The sequence below is a fragment of the Parus major genome, chromosome 1 (genome assembly GCF_001522545.3).
Source record: "Parus major isolate Abel chromosome 1, Parus_major1.1, whole genome shotgun sequence".
NCBI classification, from domain to species: Eukaryota; Metazoa; Chordata; class Aves; order Passeriformes; family Paridae; genus Parus; species Parus major.
In genome coordinates, this window is record NC_031768.1 from 4,243,197 (window position 1) to 4,264,295 (window position 21,099).

The window sequence follows — 21,099 nt, forward strand, 5'->3', positions numbered from 1 at the left end:
GTGCAGTCAGACCCAGGGACCTGAGAAAGGCAGAAACCCACCAGAACAGCCAGGAATCGAGAACAGCTGATCAGTCAAGGCAAAGGGCAAAACCAGAGGGAGTGAGAGGCAAGGGAGGATCCTGTATCCAGCTTGGAAAGCCCCTGACTGAACAAAGTATACTGGTACTGTTTCACAGCTTAGAGCCTATTAACAACAAAGAAAAAAGCCCCAAAACACAAAATATTGATGGCAGGAGAGCAAGGACAGCAGAAGAGCATGCATCCTGACCTAGTGATGTTGAGAAAACACCTCAAGGTCATGAGAAACAATTTGGAATTGTCCTGAATCAGTGCATAAATCACACTGTGTGTCACTTTTCTGCCTTGTCACCCACATCCAACAACCTCTGGCAGCCAAGGCACAGCCCCACATGAGTGGTGGCAGGGTTTGCCACCCTGGGCTGGGATGGAAAGTCTCACTGGAAGGTGGAAGAAATACTTCTGTGGAGGGGGCCCTCACCCACTTGCTTTTTGCATGGAGGGATGAGGAGGCTGAAAGGATCCCCTGGATGGCACAGGACCAGCATCCTCATCAGGCAACAGCAGCCTGAACCAGCAGGTTCTGCCCCAGGTGTGAGTGAAATGATTCAGCTGTTGCTCAGTTATTTCCAGGTACCTCTGCCATTTGTCCCTGACATCCTATTATACAGTAGAGGCAAGGAAGGAGGAGCTTAGCTGTGCTGTGAGGAGTTTCATTTCTGCTATTCACTAAACATACAGGGAAATGAAAGGAAAACAACCCAGCACATTGCATTATTATTATTATTATTTCCAGAGTTATCACAAAGCTGTCACCTTAACAGTATGAATTTCACATTTGCCTGACAGAGCCCCTCTAAGAACTTTCATGGAGACAGTTTAGTCAAGAATTGTGTTTTGAGTTGTAGCAGAATTGCCTTTGATAAATGCATTTGCTGCATAAGTGCTAAATATCCTAAGGCTACACAGTGATTAATTAATAATTCACAAGTCATTAAAAGTTCAGCAATAATTAAGCTTAGTTCCACCTGGGTGTCCTTTGCTGAATAGCTGTACAGAGAAGACTGAGATTTTTGCAAGGGCAGGTAGTAATAGAACAAGGCTTTAAATTGAAAGAAAATAGGTTTAGATTGGATATTAGGAAGAAATTCTTCCCTGTGAGGGTGGGCAGGCCCTGGCACAGGGTGCCCAGAGAAGCTATGACTGCCCCTGGGTCCCTGGAGGTTTCCAAGGCCAGGTTGAACAGGGCTTGGAGAAGCCTGGAATAGTGGAAAATGTCCCTGCCCATGTCAGAGGGGTGGAACAAGATCATCTTTATGTCCTTCCAACCCAAACCATTCTAGGGTACTCTGTCTCTCTGAACTTCTGGCTGTGAGGCCCCCCCTTCTCTGTGGACACAATTCATGTGTTAAGATATCCATGCCCTTAACTGAGCCAGGTGCAAGGTAAGTGTGGGCCCACTCATGGCAGCTCTGTCTTTTGAAACAGCCTGGTCATTTCCACATAAGCCAACTATTTCTCCTGTGAGAATTAGTTTCGTTTCTCCTGTTGTGTGTCATAATCAGAAGGAGGAGCCTGCAAAGGAAAAGGAATCTGAAGAAGTTTCAGAAAGTCCCTGCTTCTCCTTCCTACAGGACTTACCAGGGTAAGTATCTTCTTTCCTTCTTCTAAAAAGAGTAATGCAATTTTTTACTGTTATCTTCATTCCTTTTAATGTGACTTTTTTTAGGCTGCATAAAGTGTCTAAAGTAAGTGTGATTAAACAGGGTTGCCAGGAGCAGGATTTTTTGTTTTCTGGGGTGGGAAAAAAAAAAAGAGAAAAGATGTCAGTATTGTTTCCTCTTTAAAAGGAGACAACCAAGAGATGGCATTTAATTTTCTTTTAAAGCCATTATTCAGCAAGATGATCTAGCTGGCAGTATTTATGAGGATCATAAGCTTTGCATTGTTTCATTTTCTTTTATGAGAACACAGCTAGAGTTAATAAAAATAATGGAAACTGTGAGGTTTACCCAAATATCCTGAAGTCACAGGATGTGTCAGCCAGAAGTCCATGTGGTTTTCTGGCTGGGCAGAGAGCAGATAAATCATGCTCTGTGGGTTCAGCACTGCAGCTCTGCACCTTGGGATTGAGAGGGGATTTTTTAGAAGGGGCTTTTCATCTTCTACAGATACAAAGCCAAAGGGTCATTACAGAAAACCAAAGCAACTCCTTTTCAGAACCATCAGCAGGTTGGTGTTTGTGCAGATGTGGGTGTGCAGCAGAATGCTTTGTGTTCTGCTGGGAGAGGTTTCCCACACACAAGCAGGCAAATTCTAAAGGTAAAGCTCAGGGAAATCAGTATTGTCCTGACAAAGGAGGCAGGGGCAGCTCTGGTCAGAGGAAATTCTTGGCAGACTTTCAGTATTATCACATCATCCACGTCTCATGTTTCACAGGTGGATTCTGGCCCATTGTAGAAGGGCTCTTTACAATTGCAGCTTTTTTGTTTTCCTCTCCTCCTTTCTTCCATCCGATGTTGTCAAGGCTCAGTACACAAAGAAATCACTATGCCAGTGTGGCACAGGGAAGGGTTACAGAGCCCACTCACCCTTTCCAGGTGCAGGGAAGAGCAGCAGTGTCACCCCAGAAATCCACACGATCGTTTATTCCGGGGCTGGCTGCAGGATCTTTGTGCAGGGGTGTTGTGTGTGTGTGTGTGCACCCTGTGGTCTGCTCCCCATCTCCATGTTTGTAAAGAGTGACCTAAGATAGTCAGGTCTCCTCAGGCTTCCTCAGCCCTCCCCAGCTCCCTTCCACCTCTGTGATGGCCATGGGGTTTGTCCTAAGTAAACACACCAGGGGGGAATTGTGGGAGGTCTGGATGTTTGCATAATTATCTCAGTTCCTGATCTCTGGAATGAATTATTTGCAATTGACTTTGGTGCACATTGGCTACAGAAAGGATAAAAAATGCTACTGGAGACTGGGCCAGCAGGACAAAGTGGTGTCATGAAGTTGCAGGACGTTTCTGAGTCGATTCTCCCCCCTCCTCATCACCTTCTCTCCCCACCAGGATGCTCACAAGGTACCTCCAGCGCTTTTGGACAGGTGTTAAAATACCCAAGGCCCACCCAAACACAGACATAGAATCCTACAGTAGCTCCAGATGTGCTTTGTTGCTTTGCAGTGGTGAATTCTGCAAGGCCAAAGATTGTAAATCTGTGCATTTCCACCTGAACCTAAAGGGCTCCTATTGCAGCCCTTTAGATATGGACTGCTGACCAAATCTGGGGCTAAGTGGGGCAGATGGTTGTTTGAGAAAAGAAAAAAATTTAGCTTTGAAAAAGAATTCTTGGTTTGTTTTTGGTTTTTTTTCCTTAAATCGCTCTCTCTGGAAATCACCTTCCCTGGATAATGTCATGCCAAAGGCCACTGATTTCCTCAGTCACCCACAGAAAACAAACCTTGTCCATAAGGAAATGAAACTTCTCCAAGGAAATAAAAAGCCTCGTAGTCCTCCCTTCTCTAACAACATGTGAAGCAAAGTCTGCTCTTGGCAGAGGGTTTTAAGCTACAGAGGAGGGAACCAAGATACAGAACTTCAAAAACCAGTGTCAGACTTTGTCGTTCCGATTGGGAACGGCTGGAAGGAACGACACAGACTCTCGAGGAGTCAGAACAAGAGGATCCTTCAGTTTATTGCTTGCAGGCCTGCTTTTTAGACAGATATGTGGAAAGTACAGAAAGGAAACTCTTATTGGTTAGTAAACTACTACATTACCATCATTGGTCAGTGGGGTTCACCACCCCCCTGACTTTCTCCTGCAAGGAAAACAAGGAACACATAACAACACCTGCAAGGTTGTTTTGTGTCCCTGAGGATTGTTTTAATTCTTTCTCATGTCTTTCCCAGATTACTTTCTCAGGGCCAGCCTGAGAAGCTCTTGCGGCCTGTAATCTGTACAGGCAGTGTGGTTCATACAGGCAGTGTGGTTCAGAATTTAGCATCCATAAGACTTGCCTCTGACAAGTATTTCTTCCACAAAAAAGGTGAGATGGCCACTTAGCAGATTATGGATTGGAGCTAGCCCACAGCCCTACACTCCTGACCCCAGGAACTTAAGGATTCACACTCCCTCCAATCCTGCCCTGATACTGACTGAGCTTCTCCAAACACCATTCAGAAAAATATTTCCTAGAGGACAATCAGCTTTTTGCAAAAATAGGTGTAACCTTTTTTTTCTTTTTCCAAAAAACAAATACTGTTTATTTCCATGGCACTTTTTTAATTAAAAAAAAAGGCATAAGAAAGGTAAGGAGAAGTGTTCTAAGTCTGTCCTCTGAGACCAATTTTTGTGATTTGAAAAGAGCTGTGGCACTTGTTCTAGATACCTGTTATATTATTGGCTTTTCACAAATATTAAAATTAATGTTATTTGCATAATGTTAGAAAACTTTGCTGTATTAATATAGTTTCTTTTATTTCTGTTATTGATAAAACTTAGAAATTGTGATATAATACATATATATATGTTAGGCTGTAGCATGGTATTAAAATAAAAACTACTTTTGTTCATATAACCCAGAGACTGAAAAGATGATCAGGAAACCTCCCCTGCATCCTTAAATTCTTTTATCCAGATGAAGACAGCAGTGACTGGAACTCCAAAGGAAGAATTTATTGAACCTCTATTATCAGGGAGTGTGAGACTCAACAGAGCCAAGAAGATTGATCTACTGGGGAGGGGGGAGTTGAAGCTAAACAAAGTTAAAACTTAAGAGGAATGTTTGAATCACATATAAGAATTTATGGATATGTAGTAGGATTCTGTTTTTAAGGGACAATCCTTTGTTAGTAAGGTGTTCTCTCTTGGCTGAATGCTGAGGCACGCAGCCATATTTGTACATTTTGCTTTATTTCTATCTCCTAACTGTCTTTCTATTAAACTTTTTTTAATTTTATATAAAAAAAATGTGAACGTTGTTTTTCACAGTACCTACTAAGGGTTTGGATCAGGAAATAAAAGTGGTGTTTGATTTTCTCTGCTCTGATCCCTCTTGAAAGGTGGAATCACTCACTGCCCCATGTTTGGTTTCAGAAGCTGCACCTCAGAGTGGTTGGACCAGGCAGTGATCAAAGCATTTGTGGACAACCTGTGTGGAAGCCCAGCAAATTAGCAGGCCATGGATAAAATGAGAACACCATTCAACAATCCTTCTGGAAGAACCAAAACCCCAAAGAAAGAGGGGTTTAAATTTTCTTTTGTGAAATCACTTCCAGAAGCTGTTACAGTGCCTCTCCCACCAGACCCAGAAGAAGATGCTGAGATATCAGAGAATGTGTTCAAGAAAAGACCTAGCTGTGAACAGGAGGGCTTGGAGAAAGAGGTTTTTAGAGAAGAGGACAAGGTAAGTAAGGCAAGGAGAGGGAACAGATCCTCCCCACTCTCACTCTGTTGTTTCACTTTGTACCCCAAAATTAATTCTTTTGTCTCTTTGGGCAATTTGCACTTTTTAGATCTAAGGAGAACTTTTGGGGTGAGGTCTAGAAGTTATTCATGTAAGTAAGAGGAGAGGTACCTGCAATTAATCTGCAGACATTAATAATGCAGGTCTAAAAAAAAGAGGTGGCTGCAGCCTAGAAGCCAATTTAATGTGTGACATGTGTCTGTTTTGATCCTAGCAACAAATGTTGAACAGAAACCATAAAAGCTGAGGTGTTTTTTTTTCTCCTTGAGGCTCTTCAACCCACAACAGAAATGCACAGAAAGTTTAATAATAACCTGCTTGAATATTTTACACTGGACACAGATTGGTTTTAAGTCTGTGACACAGTTATTGAAGTTTTTTGAGAATTTGCTAGGTATTAAACATTGTAGTGAAAAGAGTGGGCAGGGGCTACCAAAAATGGTTTAAAATCCCTGCCTCCAGTAGTGTGTACTGCCTTCCTCATCTTGAACCAAAAAATCTGCTTTGTTTGAGTGCATCTGATCCATAGACATACTTCTGGAGGCATTTTTCTTGGATAAAAGCGATGGAGGAAACTTTAGTTTTTATTTTCAGAAAATCAGGTCTGAATGTGCCTGGCCTAATATGTCTGAAACATATTGGTGTTCCCAAAATTGCATCTCTAAATGCAGCAGTCAGACTGGAACATGGAGAGAGGAACAGGGAGAAGAGACCAAGATGATCTTTATATACTTTAGCTGAGCATATTTAACAGCAGATGGACCAGTTTTGCCAAAGGCTGAAAATTATTTGGTTTGTTTTCATGTAAAGTAAGAGCCTGTGTTAATATCTGGACCTGAATCAAACCCAGAAAATGACAATAACCAGACATTTAAAACAACCCACTCATATTTATGCCTTATGTGAGCCTAAAATGAGGCAAAGAAGGAAGAGCCATGATGATCTAAAAGATTTCAGCCACCTGTTAAGAATGTTACAGCAGCACTCTTTTGGCGTCTGTGCACAAACCAAATCTTCAAATTCCGAAACAAAAATCTAATTAGCTATTTTTTACCAAATTCAGTGATTTCTGGGATCAGTCTTCATTTGCATACACATCCTTCAGTACATCTGTGGATGAGTAGAAGAAAATGGCTGTTATTAAAAACACTGTTATTAAAAGAAATTAATAAAACACACTTATTAATGTGTTCTTTACTTTCTCAGGATGGCTTCCAAAATTTGGTATTTTTACTAAGGATGGTCTGTGAGCCAACATCAACTGTTTCTTTCATATTTACAGACACCTGTTTATTACATGGAGATGCAAGGATGCACAGTGATATGAAGTAGAGCTTGATGCCAGTAATTAACTTGTACTAAAGAACGATGACTAGAAAATGCGTCTTGGTTTTTTTGGGGTTTGTTTTGTTTTAAATTCTGGAAAATTCATTGTAAGTTTCACTCTAGCAGGCTGCAGAACAGACCTTGTACAACCAATATGAGGAAAAGATCCGACCTTGCATTGATCTTGTTGACAGCCTGAGAGCTCTTGGGGTAGAAAAGGATTTGTCCCTGCCTGCGATTGCGGTGATTGGAGACCAGAGCTCCGGGAAAAGCTCTGTCCTCGAAGCCCTGTCTGGTGTTGCTCTCCCCAGGGGCAATGGTAAGAATTCACTTCCTCAGTTTCTCATTTTGATGAGGTGGAAGGGTTCTGTGTTTTGGGTTTGTTTTTTTTAATTTTATTTTTTGGTCTAGAATTGGATAACTCCATGACTGAGAAATAGAGGTGTGAGTGAGGCACCACAGGATAAATCCAAGGCACATGTTCCAGGTGTCAAGAAACCAGGAGTAAGAAGTGCAGTGTAATTTCCCCAGCTGACTCTGTGCATTACCCAGAAGCAGCAGTGCAGCAGAGTATTAATTTCACATGGAAAAACAGTTTTTAAAATTGTTTTTGGGGTTGTTTTAGGTTTTTTGTTTTCTTACAGATATATTTTTTATTATTATTACGTAAAAAAATGTACAAAGATCTTTACTTAACGCATCATTTAAGTCAAAGATGATTGTTAGGAGACTTTACAACTCAAAAAGATCCATTTTCCAGCTGTGTGTGTATTTTTGCACACACAAATTCTGCAAGTTCCATGTGAGTTTACAATATAATCCAGTCCTTCAGACTGGAGTTGTGCAAAGGTTTTTCATAGGATTTAGTTGCATCATTGGAATAGATCATCCAGAGGAGAGCAAAACTCCATGTGTGGAGGTCTGCAGGGCCAAACATGTCTGGGAAGAGCCATGGCTGACCTCATCTAGCACTGGTGACAATCCTGCTCTGAGCAGGAAGTTGGAAAAATCCCCTCTGGCAGCGTCTCTTGGAACATTTGCACATTTTTGTGTGAAACATTAGGCAGCCCTGTGTGCCCCACACACTTCAAGGCCCTGTTTCATGCACAACCTCTGCCTTTGGATCTGCTGCAGGTATTGTCACTCGGTGTCCCCTGGAACTGAAACTCAAGAGGTTGCCTGAAGGCCAGGCATGGCAAGGAAAGATCTCCTACCAAAATGTAACCCTGGAGCTCCAGAACGCCTCTGAGGTGGACAGAGCAATAAGGCAAGGTGAGTGGATTTGGCTGGCTCCATCTCCTCTGAATCCTCCTCTCAGACTGAGCAGCATCCACGGTGATTGTGGAGTAACACCAGGAGCTGGATGCAGAGCAGAAGAAGCTGGGTCAGCAAAACTTCCTTCTCTCCAGGGAGTTGAACCAGTGCTTCAGTGGTGAAGATGATCTATGATGATGATCCCAGAATGGCCTGGATTGGGAGGGACCTTAAAGGTCTTCTAGTTCCAACACCTTGGGCAGGGATGCCACCCACTAGATCCATGATCCTCTTATCCTGATCCATGATAAAGGCTCAGGCTATGTCCTTACCTGGGTGGTGGCTTCCTGGTTTGGGGAGGTTGTCTGTCAAATTGTAAACATGGAACCTAAATGGATCCTGTCATCAGCTCAAAAGTCCAGAGAGTGCTTGAGGTGTCTCTGGCTGGAAATGTTATTATTTTGGAGGAAATTGCAAGAGGTCAGAGTGGAGGACAGAGAACTGCCAGGTACTGTGACCACAGGCTCAGTCACTGTCCTTCACCTATCTCACCTTTAGTGTTAGGGCATTTAATCCTGGGTAAGAAATCAGTGTTTTTACCCAAAGGGCAGTAAGCACTTGTCCTAAGTGTGAAAGTTGGATTGTCCTTACTTCCTTGACTAGCACAGCTCTGCACATTGTTATTCTTCCTAATTTTTTTAAATTAGCTTTTCAATACATTATTTGGATATTCTCAAAACTGGCCAGGCAATTGGTATGAAATAAGTAAGGTAATTAGAGCTGAAAAATCTCTCCTGAGAATGACTGGGGTTTCCTTGCTTTTCTGTGTTCACAGTTTAAGCATTATTGCCTTGTAGTACCTGGGACAATTTACTCTCAACCTCTCTATCAAAATGTGAAGAATATAGAACAACACCTATTTTTCTTTCAGGGCACCCAAGGATTAATTGATGCTTACAATGCCTCTTGTTGTTGATGGAGCATTTCTACAACTGACCAGTATTTCACCTGATACCTTTCATTACGGTTTATTTACATGCATTTTGTTTTGACATCACTTTGTTCTGCATGATAATTTCCTTAGATTTTTGCACAAATGGATTTCAGTGTGTGGCTGGATCTGAAAGAAAAAGCCAAGCCTGAAAGAACCTTAGGTGGCAGTTGGTACTTTTCAAAGTCCTTGTGTTCGGCTTTGGTTTGATGCATCATTTGAAGCTTGTGTTCATTGCCTTGCTCTCTTCACAGCCCAGGATGTTGTGGCCGGTCCTAGAGGTGCCATTAGCGGGCAGTTAATTTCCCTGGAAGTTCGGTCCCCTGATGTCCCAGACCTGACTCTAATTGATCTGCCTGGAATTGCCAGGGTGGCCGTGGGGGACCAGCCAAAAGACATCGGGGACCAGGTAAAACTCAGCCTCGTGTGCCAGTCTGTGCCATTAATGGGTCCCTGCAGACCCTTTGTGAAGTAAACAGAGTTAGTGGAGGGGATCTCTGCTCTTCCTCTGGCTGCTTTTAGAAGAAATGCTGGGGAATACAAATAAAACTTTGATTGGAAAAGGCCTGCTGTGAGGCTGATGTGTAGGAGCTGGGTGTGTTGTTTCTCCTAAAACACCTTTAAATGGGAACTTGGAATAAGAGGAGCTCAAACGAAACTAGATATTCCAAACAGAAATGAGACAAGATTGGATTGTCTGGGCTTTCCTCTCTGGGAGGAGAGTAATTTAAATGCACACTTAGATAGCAATCTTTCTATTGTATTGAGAAGAAAGCAGCAGATGTGATAAAATCCAAACATTTCCATTGTCCCCAGCTGTCTGCATGCTCCAGAGATGGAGTCTACAGCACTGCAGCCTGTCAGAAACTGGGATGGGTGGGAAGTAGAGAAGAGAGGCATCTTTATCAAAATCCATGGGGAAAAAAAGAGAATTGATTTACTGTGGAATAAATGCAATAGTGCCCTGTGAAGCTTCTGCAAAACAACACAAATTATGAGGAACTTGTTTAGTTTGGCATTGAAACATAGAAAAATGACAACTAGATGTCATGTGAAGCTTCAGTTTTGGTGCTTTTTCCTACAAATATTCCACTGAAATAGAACCCAAAGACATTTGTGCTCCTTTCAAAGATACAAATTGGAGATTTATCAGTATAATCAAGCTTGCTTTCTTTCCAAAAGTAGATACCTACACATCAGAACCTGGTTTTCTTCCATGTGATTAGATATCAAATACCTTTAATATTTCCATAATGAAAGATTATATATGCACAAGAGGTTAAATTCATGTACCTGTCAAGACAGGCTTAACATTAGACTGGTCTCATTCATGCCAGATGTTTGGATTAATCCTGACATAAGGAAAGAGGCTGAATTCTTCTGCTGACCCCTTTCCATGCCATCCTCCAGCATGTAACACTGTCCTCAGCACATGTGGCATTTAATGTCATTAGGTTCATATTGCTAGAAATTGTCACATCCTACATCTGATTTCACTGAACCTCCTCACTGCTGTATTGAATTGCAGATCAAAGTGCTACTTAAAAGAACTATTGGCTGCAAAGAGACAGTGAATTTGGTAGTGGTTCCATGTAATGTGGATATTGCAACAACAGAAGCATTGAAAATGGCTCAAGAGGTGGACCCCACTGGAGAAAGGACAATAGGTGAGATAATTTTTAAACTATGAGCTAAAAAGGAGGCCAAACCTTCACCCCCATCATGAGGTCTGATGTTCTGTGTTCTGCACCAGATATGTGAAATTAGCTACTAGAAGAAGAGGGGGAAAAAAAAGAAAACAGCCTAAAGAAAATATTTTCAAGTAATTCTCATCACAATTCTTGAGCAGATCTTAGAATCCTTTCATTTGGTGTCTTGCTGGCACTCTTGTTATGAATAACTGGAAGCTGAAGTCAGTTAATGGTAGTTGATCTGAAGTTAATGGTAAAAAAGCTTTGCTTTTTGAGTGTTAAAAAAGGGTTTGCAATGCAACAGGCATGGTAGGAGGCCAAATGTAGGGTGAGTTTTACAGCCCAGGAACTGAGAGCTCTCTAGGAGAGAGAATACCCAAAAAAATTGCATTATAAAACACAGAGTGTTCCTGCTTGGTGGTTAACTTTCTCTTTTAATTTCACAGGAATCCTCACAAAACCCGACCTGGTGGACAGGGGGACCGAGGAGGCCATCGTGAACATACTGCAAAACAGGGTAATCCCCCTCAAAAAAGGCTACATGATCGTGAGGTGCCGTGGGCAGCAGGACATCCACAACAAACTCACCTTGGCTGCTGCGATCCAACAGGAGAGAAGCTTCTTTGAGAATCACAAATATTTCAGGTACTCCTCACAAAAAAGTTCTCATAAAAAACTTGTTAGAGTCACCTCAGAGCTTCCTGTTGATTTGCTGAGACTCAACTAAGGGGTTACAAACAGGTATTAGTTATATTCAATATTTCTCATTGCCCATGTAAGGTTGTGTTTCAGTAACCCAGATGGTTTTCACATACCAAACCTTTTCAAAATTTTTTTTTTTTGATTTGTCTATTTTGGGGTTGGGTTTTTTTGGCTGCAAAATACATGGGGGAAGTGCTGTGAACTTTAGAATTTCTGAATAGTCCCAAAGAATTCGAGTTAAAGCATCTGAGCACTTCAAGTCAGGCAATGAAGTATTTCTGTTCACTGGAGAGCATGGAGGAACAGCATGAGAAAGGCTGTGCTGAGGGCACAGGCTGCCCAGATGTCTCAGCAGCAAATCAATCATAATACAGAGACAATCATAATACAGAGACTGGCAGCTGACAAGGGTTGTGAATCAGTGAACTTCACACATGAAGAAATAATAAAATAGTGCAATCAGCTGCTGTTAGAATTTGCTTTTTTCAGATTTTTCTCTGTTTCCCTTTGCTCAGTCAGTAGCTGTCAAACCACTCTTGAATAAATGTGCCCAGAGTCCTGAGCTGTTGCCACATCTGCACCAGCATGGCCCAGAGACCCTTTCTTTACTCAAATTGTGTAATAGAATTAGTGAAAATGGGGCAGAGCATCAGTGCTGCCTCCTTGCCCTGCACAGCCTGGCTATCCAAACACACCTTTTCCTTTTTCTTTTTTCCCACAGGGCTCTTCTGGAAGAAGGAAAGGCTACTATCCCCTGTCTGGCAGAGAAGCTCACAAATGAACTTGTGAAACACATTATTGTAAGTAACAGAGGTCCCATACTGAGCTGTTTGTGTCAGTTTCTAACTAAAAACAAGTTCAGCCCTTCAACCTTGGACTGCAGCTGGATTTCATCTTTGTATGCTTAATGATCCTTCAACTCAGTGCTCTGAGAACAAACTGAACTGAGAGGCAGAGGTAAAAAGCCCTATGCTCTGTCCTCAGGTTTGCCTTTTAACTGCAGATCAACAATAAGCAAATTATTTCATCTATTTGTGACTCATAATTCCTGCCTTTTCAACAGCAGCCATGATATTTCTTTTTATCAGTGTTGATCACCTGGGTGACAAGTTACTGAAAATGTCTTCAGAACATCCAGATGTTCTATTATATTTATATTCTAATGTAAGGATATTGGGGGGTTTTATTTGGTATAAATATGTCTGTATGTAATATGTCTTATTCCATTAAGAGAAGAGGCTAAAATACAGGGAACATCTAAATTCAGTCTCAGAAGAAAAAAAAAATGATGTCAATTTACAGAAAATAAGCACCTAAACAGCCATGTTCCATCAGGTATTTATCAGGAATTGAGCAGTCATCACTCTCCTGGCACAACCTGTGAGGACATTCGTTTTTGGCTCACTGTGAAATCTTGCCCTAGACTGCAGCTATTCTTCCCAGCTCTCAGTGAGATCCAGCCTGATCCCTCAGGGAGATCCTGGCTCCTGCATTTCCTCAATAAAATCCATATTTTCTCTTCCATGTTGCCCCCCTATCACACATGGGACACTGACAGCAAGCTCTCAGATTTATAGAAACAGCAAAGATCCCTTGCAGGTGTAGGTTACTCTTAGAGGGATTTTGTTTTCCTTCCAAAACCAGACAGGTTCAACCTATCTCAATTTCCTTCTTCACTGTCTCCTCCCCAGAAATCTTTGCCAGCTCTGCAGAGCCAAATTCGTGACACCCTGCATAAAACATTACAGGATCTGCAAAGGTACAAGAGGGGCACACCCCAAACTGAGTCTGAGAAGCTGTTTTTCCTCACAGATGTAAGTATTGGTCACAGAGCAAGGCAAGGAGGTAACTGTGGGAGAAAAAGAAACCACCTGAACTTATCAAAACTTCAGCATGGACCACCAGGAAGTTTGTGGTTTCCATCATTTCAGTGAGGGTAACGTAGACAAACCACACTTGCAAAAATAATACACCACAGGAGCTCCTGGCCCCTTCCAGCAATTTTTTTTCCTGTGATTATGGGACAAGAAAGCTAAACACCTTGATTGATTGGATCAAAATCAAGCATCTCAGCAAGATGCTGCTAATAAACTCCTGCCTGCTCAACACTTTGAAGGGTTCCCATTGTTTACAGCACTCATAAGATCAAATGTATTCCTGATATCCAAATGTGGTTTGCAAGTCCATCTTCTAAGTTCCTCATCTCAGGGAGTTACTCCCTGATTAAGCCCTCAGTAGGCATTAGAGGTGTTTATGGAAGTTCATCAGGCTTCATACGAGCCTGGCCTATTAAAATTTAGTAAATGGTTCTAAAAGTCTACAGGGGGAAAACCAAAAGAGTATCAAGTTTGTTCTCCTCTAGCAATGAGAGTTTGGGGGGGGGGAAAAAATAAAAAAACCCCAAACAAACCAGGAGCTAAGAGCATAAAATATGTAAGAAAGGGATGTTTTCTATGAACTGTGTCCCTGCTTTATCATCAAACAGCTGCAGATTTACTTAACATCCACAAATTAGTCTGAAGAAATGAAACTTCACTAAATTTCCTACTTGTTGCTGGATTCACTGCAGTTGATCAAACTCTTTAACCAAGACATCTGTCGGACCATCCGGGGAGAGGAGGAGCTGTTTGGAGACGAGGTCAGGCTGTTCACCAAGATCCGCAAGGAATTCCGCACGTGGGGCGTGATCCTCCTGGAGTGTGCTGCGAGGGGTAAGCACAGAACCTGGCACGGTGTGACACTGGTGGCTGGGTTCTTTTTCCCAGAAGAGACTTGTTTTCTCATATTCTGGCTCAGTTGTTTATTCTTTCTTATCTATATTATATTTTTAGAGTACAAGGAGCTATATACACTGGGGAAGCAAGGTGCAGAATGGAGAGCGAAGAATCTCTCCAAGGTCTTTTATGTGTCTATTTATCCAATTATCAAAATTTCCTTAGTGACCCAGTGACCTGACACTTGTGTGCTGCACTGCAGATTTTCTGTCCAATCACTCATTATTACCCAAAAACCCTTAGAAGAAGATGAAGAAGGAAAAGGAAGGAGAAAGGGACAATGCCCTAAATCCTCCATCTTGTCTCTTATTTTCTAATATAGCTTAAACCCTAAATTCTTTCTCACCCAGTGACTTAAGAAAACTATCTACACACTCACATTCCCAGTTTTTCTGCTTAACTTTAAAAGCTTTCTCCATGGTTTTATGCCAAACTCAGTGCTCCCTTGGGTGTCAGCCAGGCACCACAGATAAGGCTCTATTTTCTGTGCTTCTGACCCCAACAAGAGCCCATCCCCTTTATTTAAACCTAGACACAGCATCTTCAGTAAATGTTTTTCAAGAAAATTAAGAGTCAGAAGGCAGGAGCATCCATCTGTTGTGGTGTTTTGGGGACACAGAGTTTGTTGTTAAATGCTGTCATTAAAGAGAGGTCAGTGCTTATCTTTCTTCTCCCAGCACAGCAATAAAATCAAGGCACTGGCATAGAATTTGTTGGTGATTTTCTGAACCATTCTTCTAAATAACAGCAACACCAATGAATAATAATAAATAATAACAGTCTAGATAATATTTTTTTATTATTATTACTCTTAATGTTTTTAATTTATTATTGCTATTAATATTTTAGAATCTGAGTGGGGTTTGTTCCCCTTTAGCTCTGGGCTAAGGTGATACCTCATTAAAAAAAAATAGCAAATTTATATAATATCAACAAAAAAATATTGACTGTTATATCTTAAATAGGAATGACTAGTCAACAGTAGATTCCCTGGAAAAAAATGTTTAGTGAGCTTGGGGGTTTGTTTTGTTCAGGTTTTTTTTTAAACTTGGAAGTGACTGGTAATGGCCAGCTACTTCTGGCCATGAAAAAGTGAAAAATGGTAAAAATACCAAGAACCAGAATTTTTATGGTCCATCATAATTTCTGTCAGTCAGATGCTTGATGCAATGTGTGAGATGGATCATTCAGAGAGCTCTGTTCTGTGGTAACAAAAAATCATCTCAGTACCTTTTCCCCTCAAGAACAGCTCAAAGATGAGAAACAGACTTCCTTCTTAAACCTGAAGTGCATCCATTGAGTGATTTAGTAACAAAGCAATGTTACTTTACCATTACAGCTAAAAAAGCTGTTCCTGACAGAGTGTGGAAATACGAAGACCGGTACCGTGGACGGGAGTTCCCAGGCTTCAGCAACTACGGGACTTTTGAGGATATTGTAAAAGAGCAGATCAGAGAACTGGAGGAGCCAGCAATTTTGATTCTCAACAATGTGATGAGTATGTCCCAGGCCATGGGAGGCTCTGGTGTAGGGGACACTGCTGGGCTTGACAGCTTTATTTTCCAGGAGAAGCTGATGTTCCCACTGATGCTCTCAGGGTCCTTCAGAGTGTGGAAGTAAATCTGATTCAGCTTGTGGATTGCTCCTTCTAGAGCCTTCAATCTCTACACACTGTCTCCAGCATTTGTTAATACTTTTCCCAGTGGCTTTTGGAAGGGAGGTAGAAAATAACTATATCATAAATAACACAGCAAGGAAACAGGACAGCAGAAGCACCTGGTGCTAAGTGGTCACCTTCTTGGACCTGGAAATCTGAATTTTTACTTGTTTATATGTGTCATAAAGGCAGAGTGCACCAGTTCAGCAGCACAGCTATTTCTGAATGAATACAGAAAATGAGTAGTCTCCCAAGTATCGTATTAACAACAGCTTAAAACCCTCACTTACTTACCTGACTTTATTTTGTCTCTCTGTTCTTCCCCTAGAACTGGTTGAAGAGAAATTTATGGAACTTACTAACAAGAATTTTGCTAATTTTCACAACCTAAGCAGAGTTGCCAAGGTGAGGCACTACCTACAATCTGATATTCTCAAAAGACAGAATGACATTTGTAAATACATCCATGCTTATGGTACCTGCCTCACTGCATTACCCTTATGTGCAAGTGGGGAATTTATTGCAGGAAAATAAGAAAGATCCCAAAAATGATAGCATGGTTATAATGCCACTAATTAAAGTGCATTTTGTACAGCTTTGACAAGATCTAGTACATACATTCTTTATTCATTCTTGACATTTGAAACACAAAGCAAAGAAAACCTGGTGTGGCTACTTTGAAGAGTTTATCATTAATTTCAGATTTAAGTGCTGCAGTGATTTGTCAGAGTGCTGAACTGGTTTTAGGTGTTTTTCACCTCTCTGAAAGCAAGCCAGGGTTTTAACCAGTGCAGGAATCTCATCTTTGATGAAAGGGAGCAGGGGCAGACAAACCAAAAATCATCCAGCCATGAAAAAACCAGAAATGGCTGTTTACAGTTTGGGTATTAGCATGTTTTGGGGTGGAGTTCAGTGATATGGATCCATGAAGGCCTTTTCTCAGAAAAAGCTTTGAGAAAAAGATGAGAAGCAAAGCTGGAAGTCCACTCACAGGGTACTGCTGAAGAAGGAAACTCAGAGGCAAATGTGAGTGTAATAGATGGTTTGCTCTTTCACTTGCATGGTCAAACCCTACTGAGCTCCCAGGCCAGCCAGACACTGAACAAATAAATAATTTCATCCAAACACAGAGGTGTTCAGGCAGGGTCTTTAGAGAGCTCCACAGTGAGAGGAGTGAAGAGGGAAGAAGTTCTGGCAAGCACTGGACTTGAGAAAAGAGATGGGGTGTTTTCTTAGGGGTACTAGGAAATCATTTTGAGGCAATTTGAACATATCTGAGGGAACTTTGCCACCCCCACAGACTTTTAGAAGGCCACAAAGCATCAGGTGGCTGGAATAAAAGCACCAGACTGAAAGGGGTTAGATGGGGTTGGTTTGCTGACAACAGATATTTTCCTTTGGGTTTCAAGCACCAGGTTTGGACTGATTCCACTTGTGTGTAAGGGGAGGACAAAACTGCCACATTTTCCTGCTCTTTCACAACAGAGGCACCACAAAACCATTACTCCATGTTCCCATCTTCTGAGATCAGACAGTGCTGCACAAGGGCAGTTAAACACTGTGCCCACCTTGCCATGCCCTGGGGATGCTGCTGAGCACTGGCACCTTCCCAAAGGAAGCAAATGTCTCAGAACTTCTTGTTCCTTTCTTTTCTAGGTGAAAATTGAAGACATTAGGGAGAATCAAGCAGCAGAGGCTGAAAGACAGATCCGGACACAGTTTAAAATGGAGAGGATTGTGTACTGCCAGGATGACCTTTACATTGGTGATTTAAACTCTCTAAAGGCAGAAAACGCTCCAAACTCATCCCTGGAGAAAAAACTGCAGTTTGTTGGTCTAGAGGAGCCCTCTGTTGCCACGGAGATGGTTTCTCACACCAGTGCCTATTTCTCTGTGAGTTCCCAGGCTGTGATGGAGCAGATTTGATGCTCCCTGAATGCTGCAGCAGCTTTCCCTCAGCCAGGTCTTGCTGGAGTCAGTCCAGCCTTGTATGTCCACTGGCACTGTGGAGGGAATAGCCAGGGGCTGGCTGAGTGTCTCATTCAGCTACATGCTCAGCCTCTGTACAAACTTCTTGGAGCTTCTGAGCAGTGATGAGTGTGGGCTGTATCAGCAGGTTGCAGGACTCAGGATATGGTGATTAGAAAAGCCTGAAGGGGCCAAAGTGACAGCTGGCTCCTGAACCACTTGTTAGCTACCTGCCAGCCTGGCTCAGGTCAGCCCCAAGCCACTCTGCACATTCCTGCAGGCAGCAGAAAGCCCTGGCAGTGGCTTGCAGTCAGATCCTGAACTACTACAGCAGGAGGAGCAATGACAAAATGTTACATTAAAACATATCAGAGTGCATCTGCTGTATTGCAGATAGCACCGTGTAAGTGAAATCTCTGAAGACAAATGGGGTGTTTTAATAAAGGATCATGTTAAAGAAAGACAGGAAAGAGAACACACACCATCAAGATTTGCTTAGTCATAAAACTCTCTCTGAAAGCAACAAGTTCAATATTAATAATTCAGGAAGGTAGGTAGCAGCTCACTTTGAATTCCAAGAGCAGGTTTTGTGACAAATTCCTGCAATTAAATGGCCAGGCTGCTCAGGCTGATGAAGAAAAAATCATTGGCTTTCTTAGAACAAGAAACAAAGCCAGAAGCACATAAGCACTTCCATCCCATCTTGTTACACACTCTGCTACATGTTTTATCTGCAGTAAAATATTTTTGTAAATGCCCTGAGAGCCATTTTCAGCAAACCCCAAGTGCCAGGGCATCATAGCCCCATGGGACTGACTTATGCAAGGCCAAATACAGTTTGAATGAGATGGAAGCTCTGAAGTGTCCATGGCTGCCCTATAAATGCCATTTTCAAGTCATACTACAAAAAAGAAAGACAGAACCTTTCAATTGCAACCAGGCACTTGGGTCTAAGTGCTCACCCAGCACCAGGAGGGCTGGGGGCAGCCACTTGCCAGAGCTGGGAGAGGTTTAGGACCTCATGTTGCCCAAAAGCACCAGGTGGGCCTCCAAACCCTGTGGATGTCCATGGGGAAAGGGCCCCACAAGCTCTTCTGGGTCAACCTGTTTCAGTTTGCATCCATAAATCAACCAGGCAGTTGGTCAGGTCAGACAGAAGATACCTCATGGAGATATTAATAAATGTAATGTAGGCACACTATAGTCTCTCTACTGCTGAAGACATTTCCCCTTAAGGCTAAAGCTTCCTCCAAAGCTGTCTGAAACTTAAAAGAACAACCACATCAGAAATACCATCTAACAGAGGAATTTACCAGCTTCAGGAAAAATCACTTCCTGATTTCCTGCATCAAAACCTGTTGTTAGAATTCAGTGAAGCTGGACACCAGGAACTGTGCACAAGGTCTGTTTGTCAGGAATGTCCCCCTCTAAGTTGTCCCAGTGACAGCTGGCAGAGCTGAGCAGAGAACAGCCTGCCTTGACTTTAGTTTGTTGAGGCAAAAGATGCAGCAGCTGACATCCCCATGACTCAAATCAAAAAATTATTAATTTTCCTATTTCAGGCACAAAAGACATTGGTTGCAAACATATTTTTAGTTCATACCAGTACTCCCTTCTTGAATAGTAACTCAGTTCAACGTTTCAAAACCTTGGAACCACTTTTTTTACCAGATTACCTATAGCCCTTTCATTTTTTTTTTACCAATTTAGTGTTTTGCCCTTATTCCCCCCCATCTTGCAGGGAGCAACTAAACGCCTCTCCAACCAGATACCTCTGATCATCATATCTTCTGTCCTTCATGACTTTGGAGAAAACGTGCAGACCTCAATGCTGCAGCTCTTACAAGATAAAGAGAGGTTAAACTTTCTCCTTGATGAGGACACTGAAGCTGCTAAAACCAGGAATTACCTCAGCCAAAGGATCGATCGTCTGACCACAGCCTGCCAGTACCTGAGAGATTTCCGCCTCTTGTAATTTGTTTTGCATGAGGTTTTTTTTCTCCTTATCTTCTAGCACTCCTGAAGAATTTAATATAATCCCATAAAAATATGATGTCAGCACAGACCTTTAATAATAATTTCTAGTGTTAGTTTTTCTTTATTTTTCATAATCAGTTATATGCAAACAGCTGCCTTTGCATAAAGAGTTCCATTGGTGGAGTTGTGATTAAATAAACATTATTCCATGTTTAAACATTTTCTTTATAAACTCTGTGCAACCACTGGAATAATCATTAAAAAGCTAACACACTGAGGATTATATGTTTTGTTGGGGTTTGTTGGGTTTTTTTCCTCTTTTTATGATGGAAGCTGTATAATTCACAAACTGTAAAAATCAAATTATCTAGCTTTCCTCAATGAAGCTTAGTGCACAACACTCATGAACAACACTCAAGAACAACTCATGAACAACAACACATAAACAACACTCAAGAACAACTCTTGCTGGGGTTGTTCTCTTTCCTGCCATCACCTAAAAGACACCTCTGCAAACACAGTGGGAGTGAAACCATTCCAGTCTAGAAAGAAAGGAAAGTTTATTTAATTTATGTGAGCAGAGGATGTCATTGGCTCTGTTCAGTCTCCTTTCCCAGCTGATTTGCAGAAGGGCCAGGATGTCTCAGATGTCTGCAGCATCACCTGAAATTTTGGGACTGACAGGCAACTCACTAGAGGGCAGGATTTGGATGTCCAAAAGGAAAGAAACCTCCAGGACATTAAACATTACACAGGTGTCTCATGTGTTCTGCTGCCTTCCTCCTTTCCCTCCCCAGGGCAAGGAGAACCTTTCCAAAAGCTCTTCCATTTTATGGAAGGCAATGCAAAATAGATCACACACTGTGTTTATGACATCTTTCACAGGGGAGATTTGGTTTAATAACCAAAAGCACCAAAAGTAATGCCTGCATCCAGCTAGAAAAAATGTGCTTATACCAGTGTGTGATGCAGTAATTTCCAGGTTTCTTACAAGAGAAGCCTTCCCCTCAGGGCAGCTATGACAGAAAGTGATTGTCCCTGTGGCATGGAACTGCAGCTGGTAATTTTTTTTGATACATTTTTGTACAGCATTCACCCCAACATCCATGTTCCTTAACCTTGTTGAACCCCTTTCTTCCAGTACATTATTTTGCTATTATTGACTTGCAGTGTGCAGGTCAGGAGCCACAGAAAACGTGCCTCATACCTGTAACAACTCAATCTTTTAATTTCTGTTTTGAAAGTACTTTAAACTCCTTGCTTATTTCACAGTATCCCCCCATCCCC

General features: G+C 41.9%; 1 protein-coding gene across 5 annotated transcripts; it reads left to right on the plus strand.

Moving 5' to 3' along the window:
* The first annotated feature begins 1,585 nt into the window (after positions 1-1,585).
* Positions 1,586-20,097, plus strand: LOC107207511 (interferon-induced GTP-binding protein Mx-like). 5 transcript variants are annotated; one of them, XM_015634731.1, is made up of 14 exons: positions 1,586-1,665; positions 5,103-5,412; positions 6,922-7,117; positions 7,933-8,070; positions 9,298-9,452; positions 10,572-10,710; positions 11,181-11,379; positions 12,158-12,236; positions 13,128-13,250; positions 14,006-14,147; positions 15,550-15,708; positions 16,196-16,272; positions 17,524-17,760; positions 19,577-20,097. In XM_015634731.1, exons 2-14 carry the CDS (start codon positions 5,188-5,190, stop codon positions 19,808-19,810), a joined length of 2,103 nt encoding a protein of 700 aa, XP_015490217.1. In that variant the 5' UTR covers positions 1,586-1,665; positions 5,103-5,187; the 3' UTR covers positions 19,811-20,097. The 5 variants fall into 5 exon arrangements, with proteins under 5 accessions (XP_015490217.1, XP_015490257.1, XP_015490227.1 ...); XM_015634771.1 differs by having other exon boundaries at positions 6,925-7,117; XM_015634741.2 differs by lacking the exon at positions 1,586-1,665 and adding an exon at positions 2,982-3,088.
* The last annotated feature ends 1,002 nt before the right edge of the window (positions 20,098-21,099 follow it).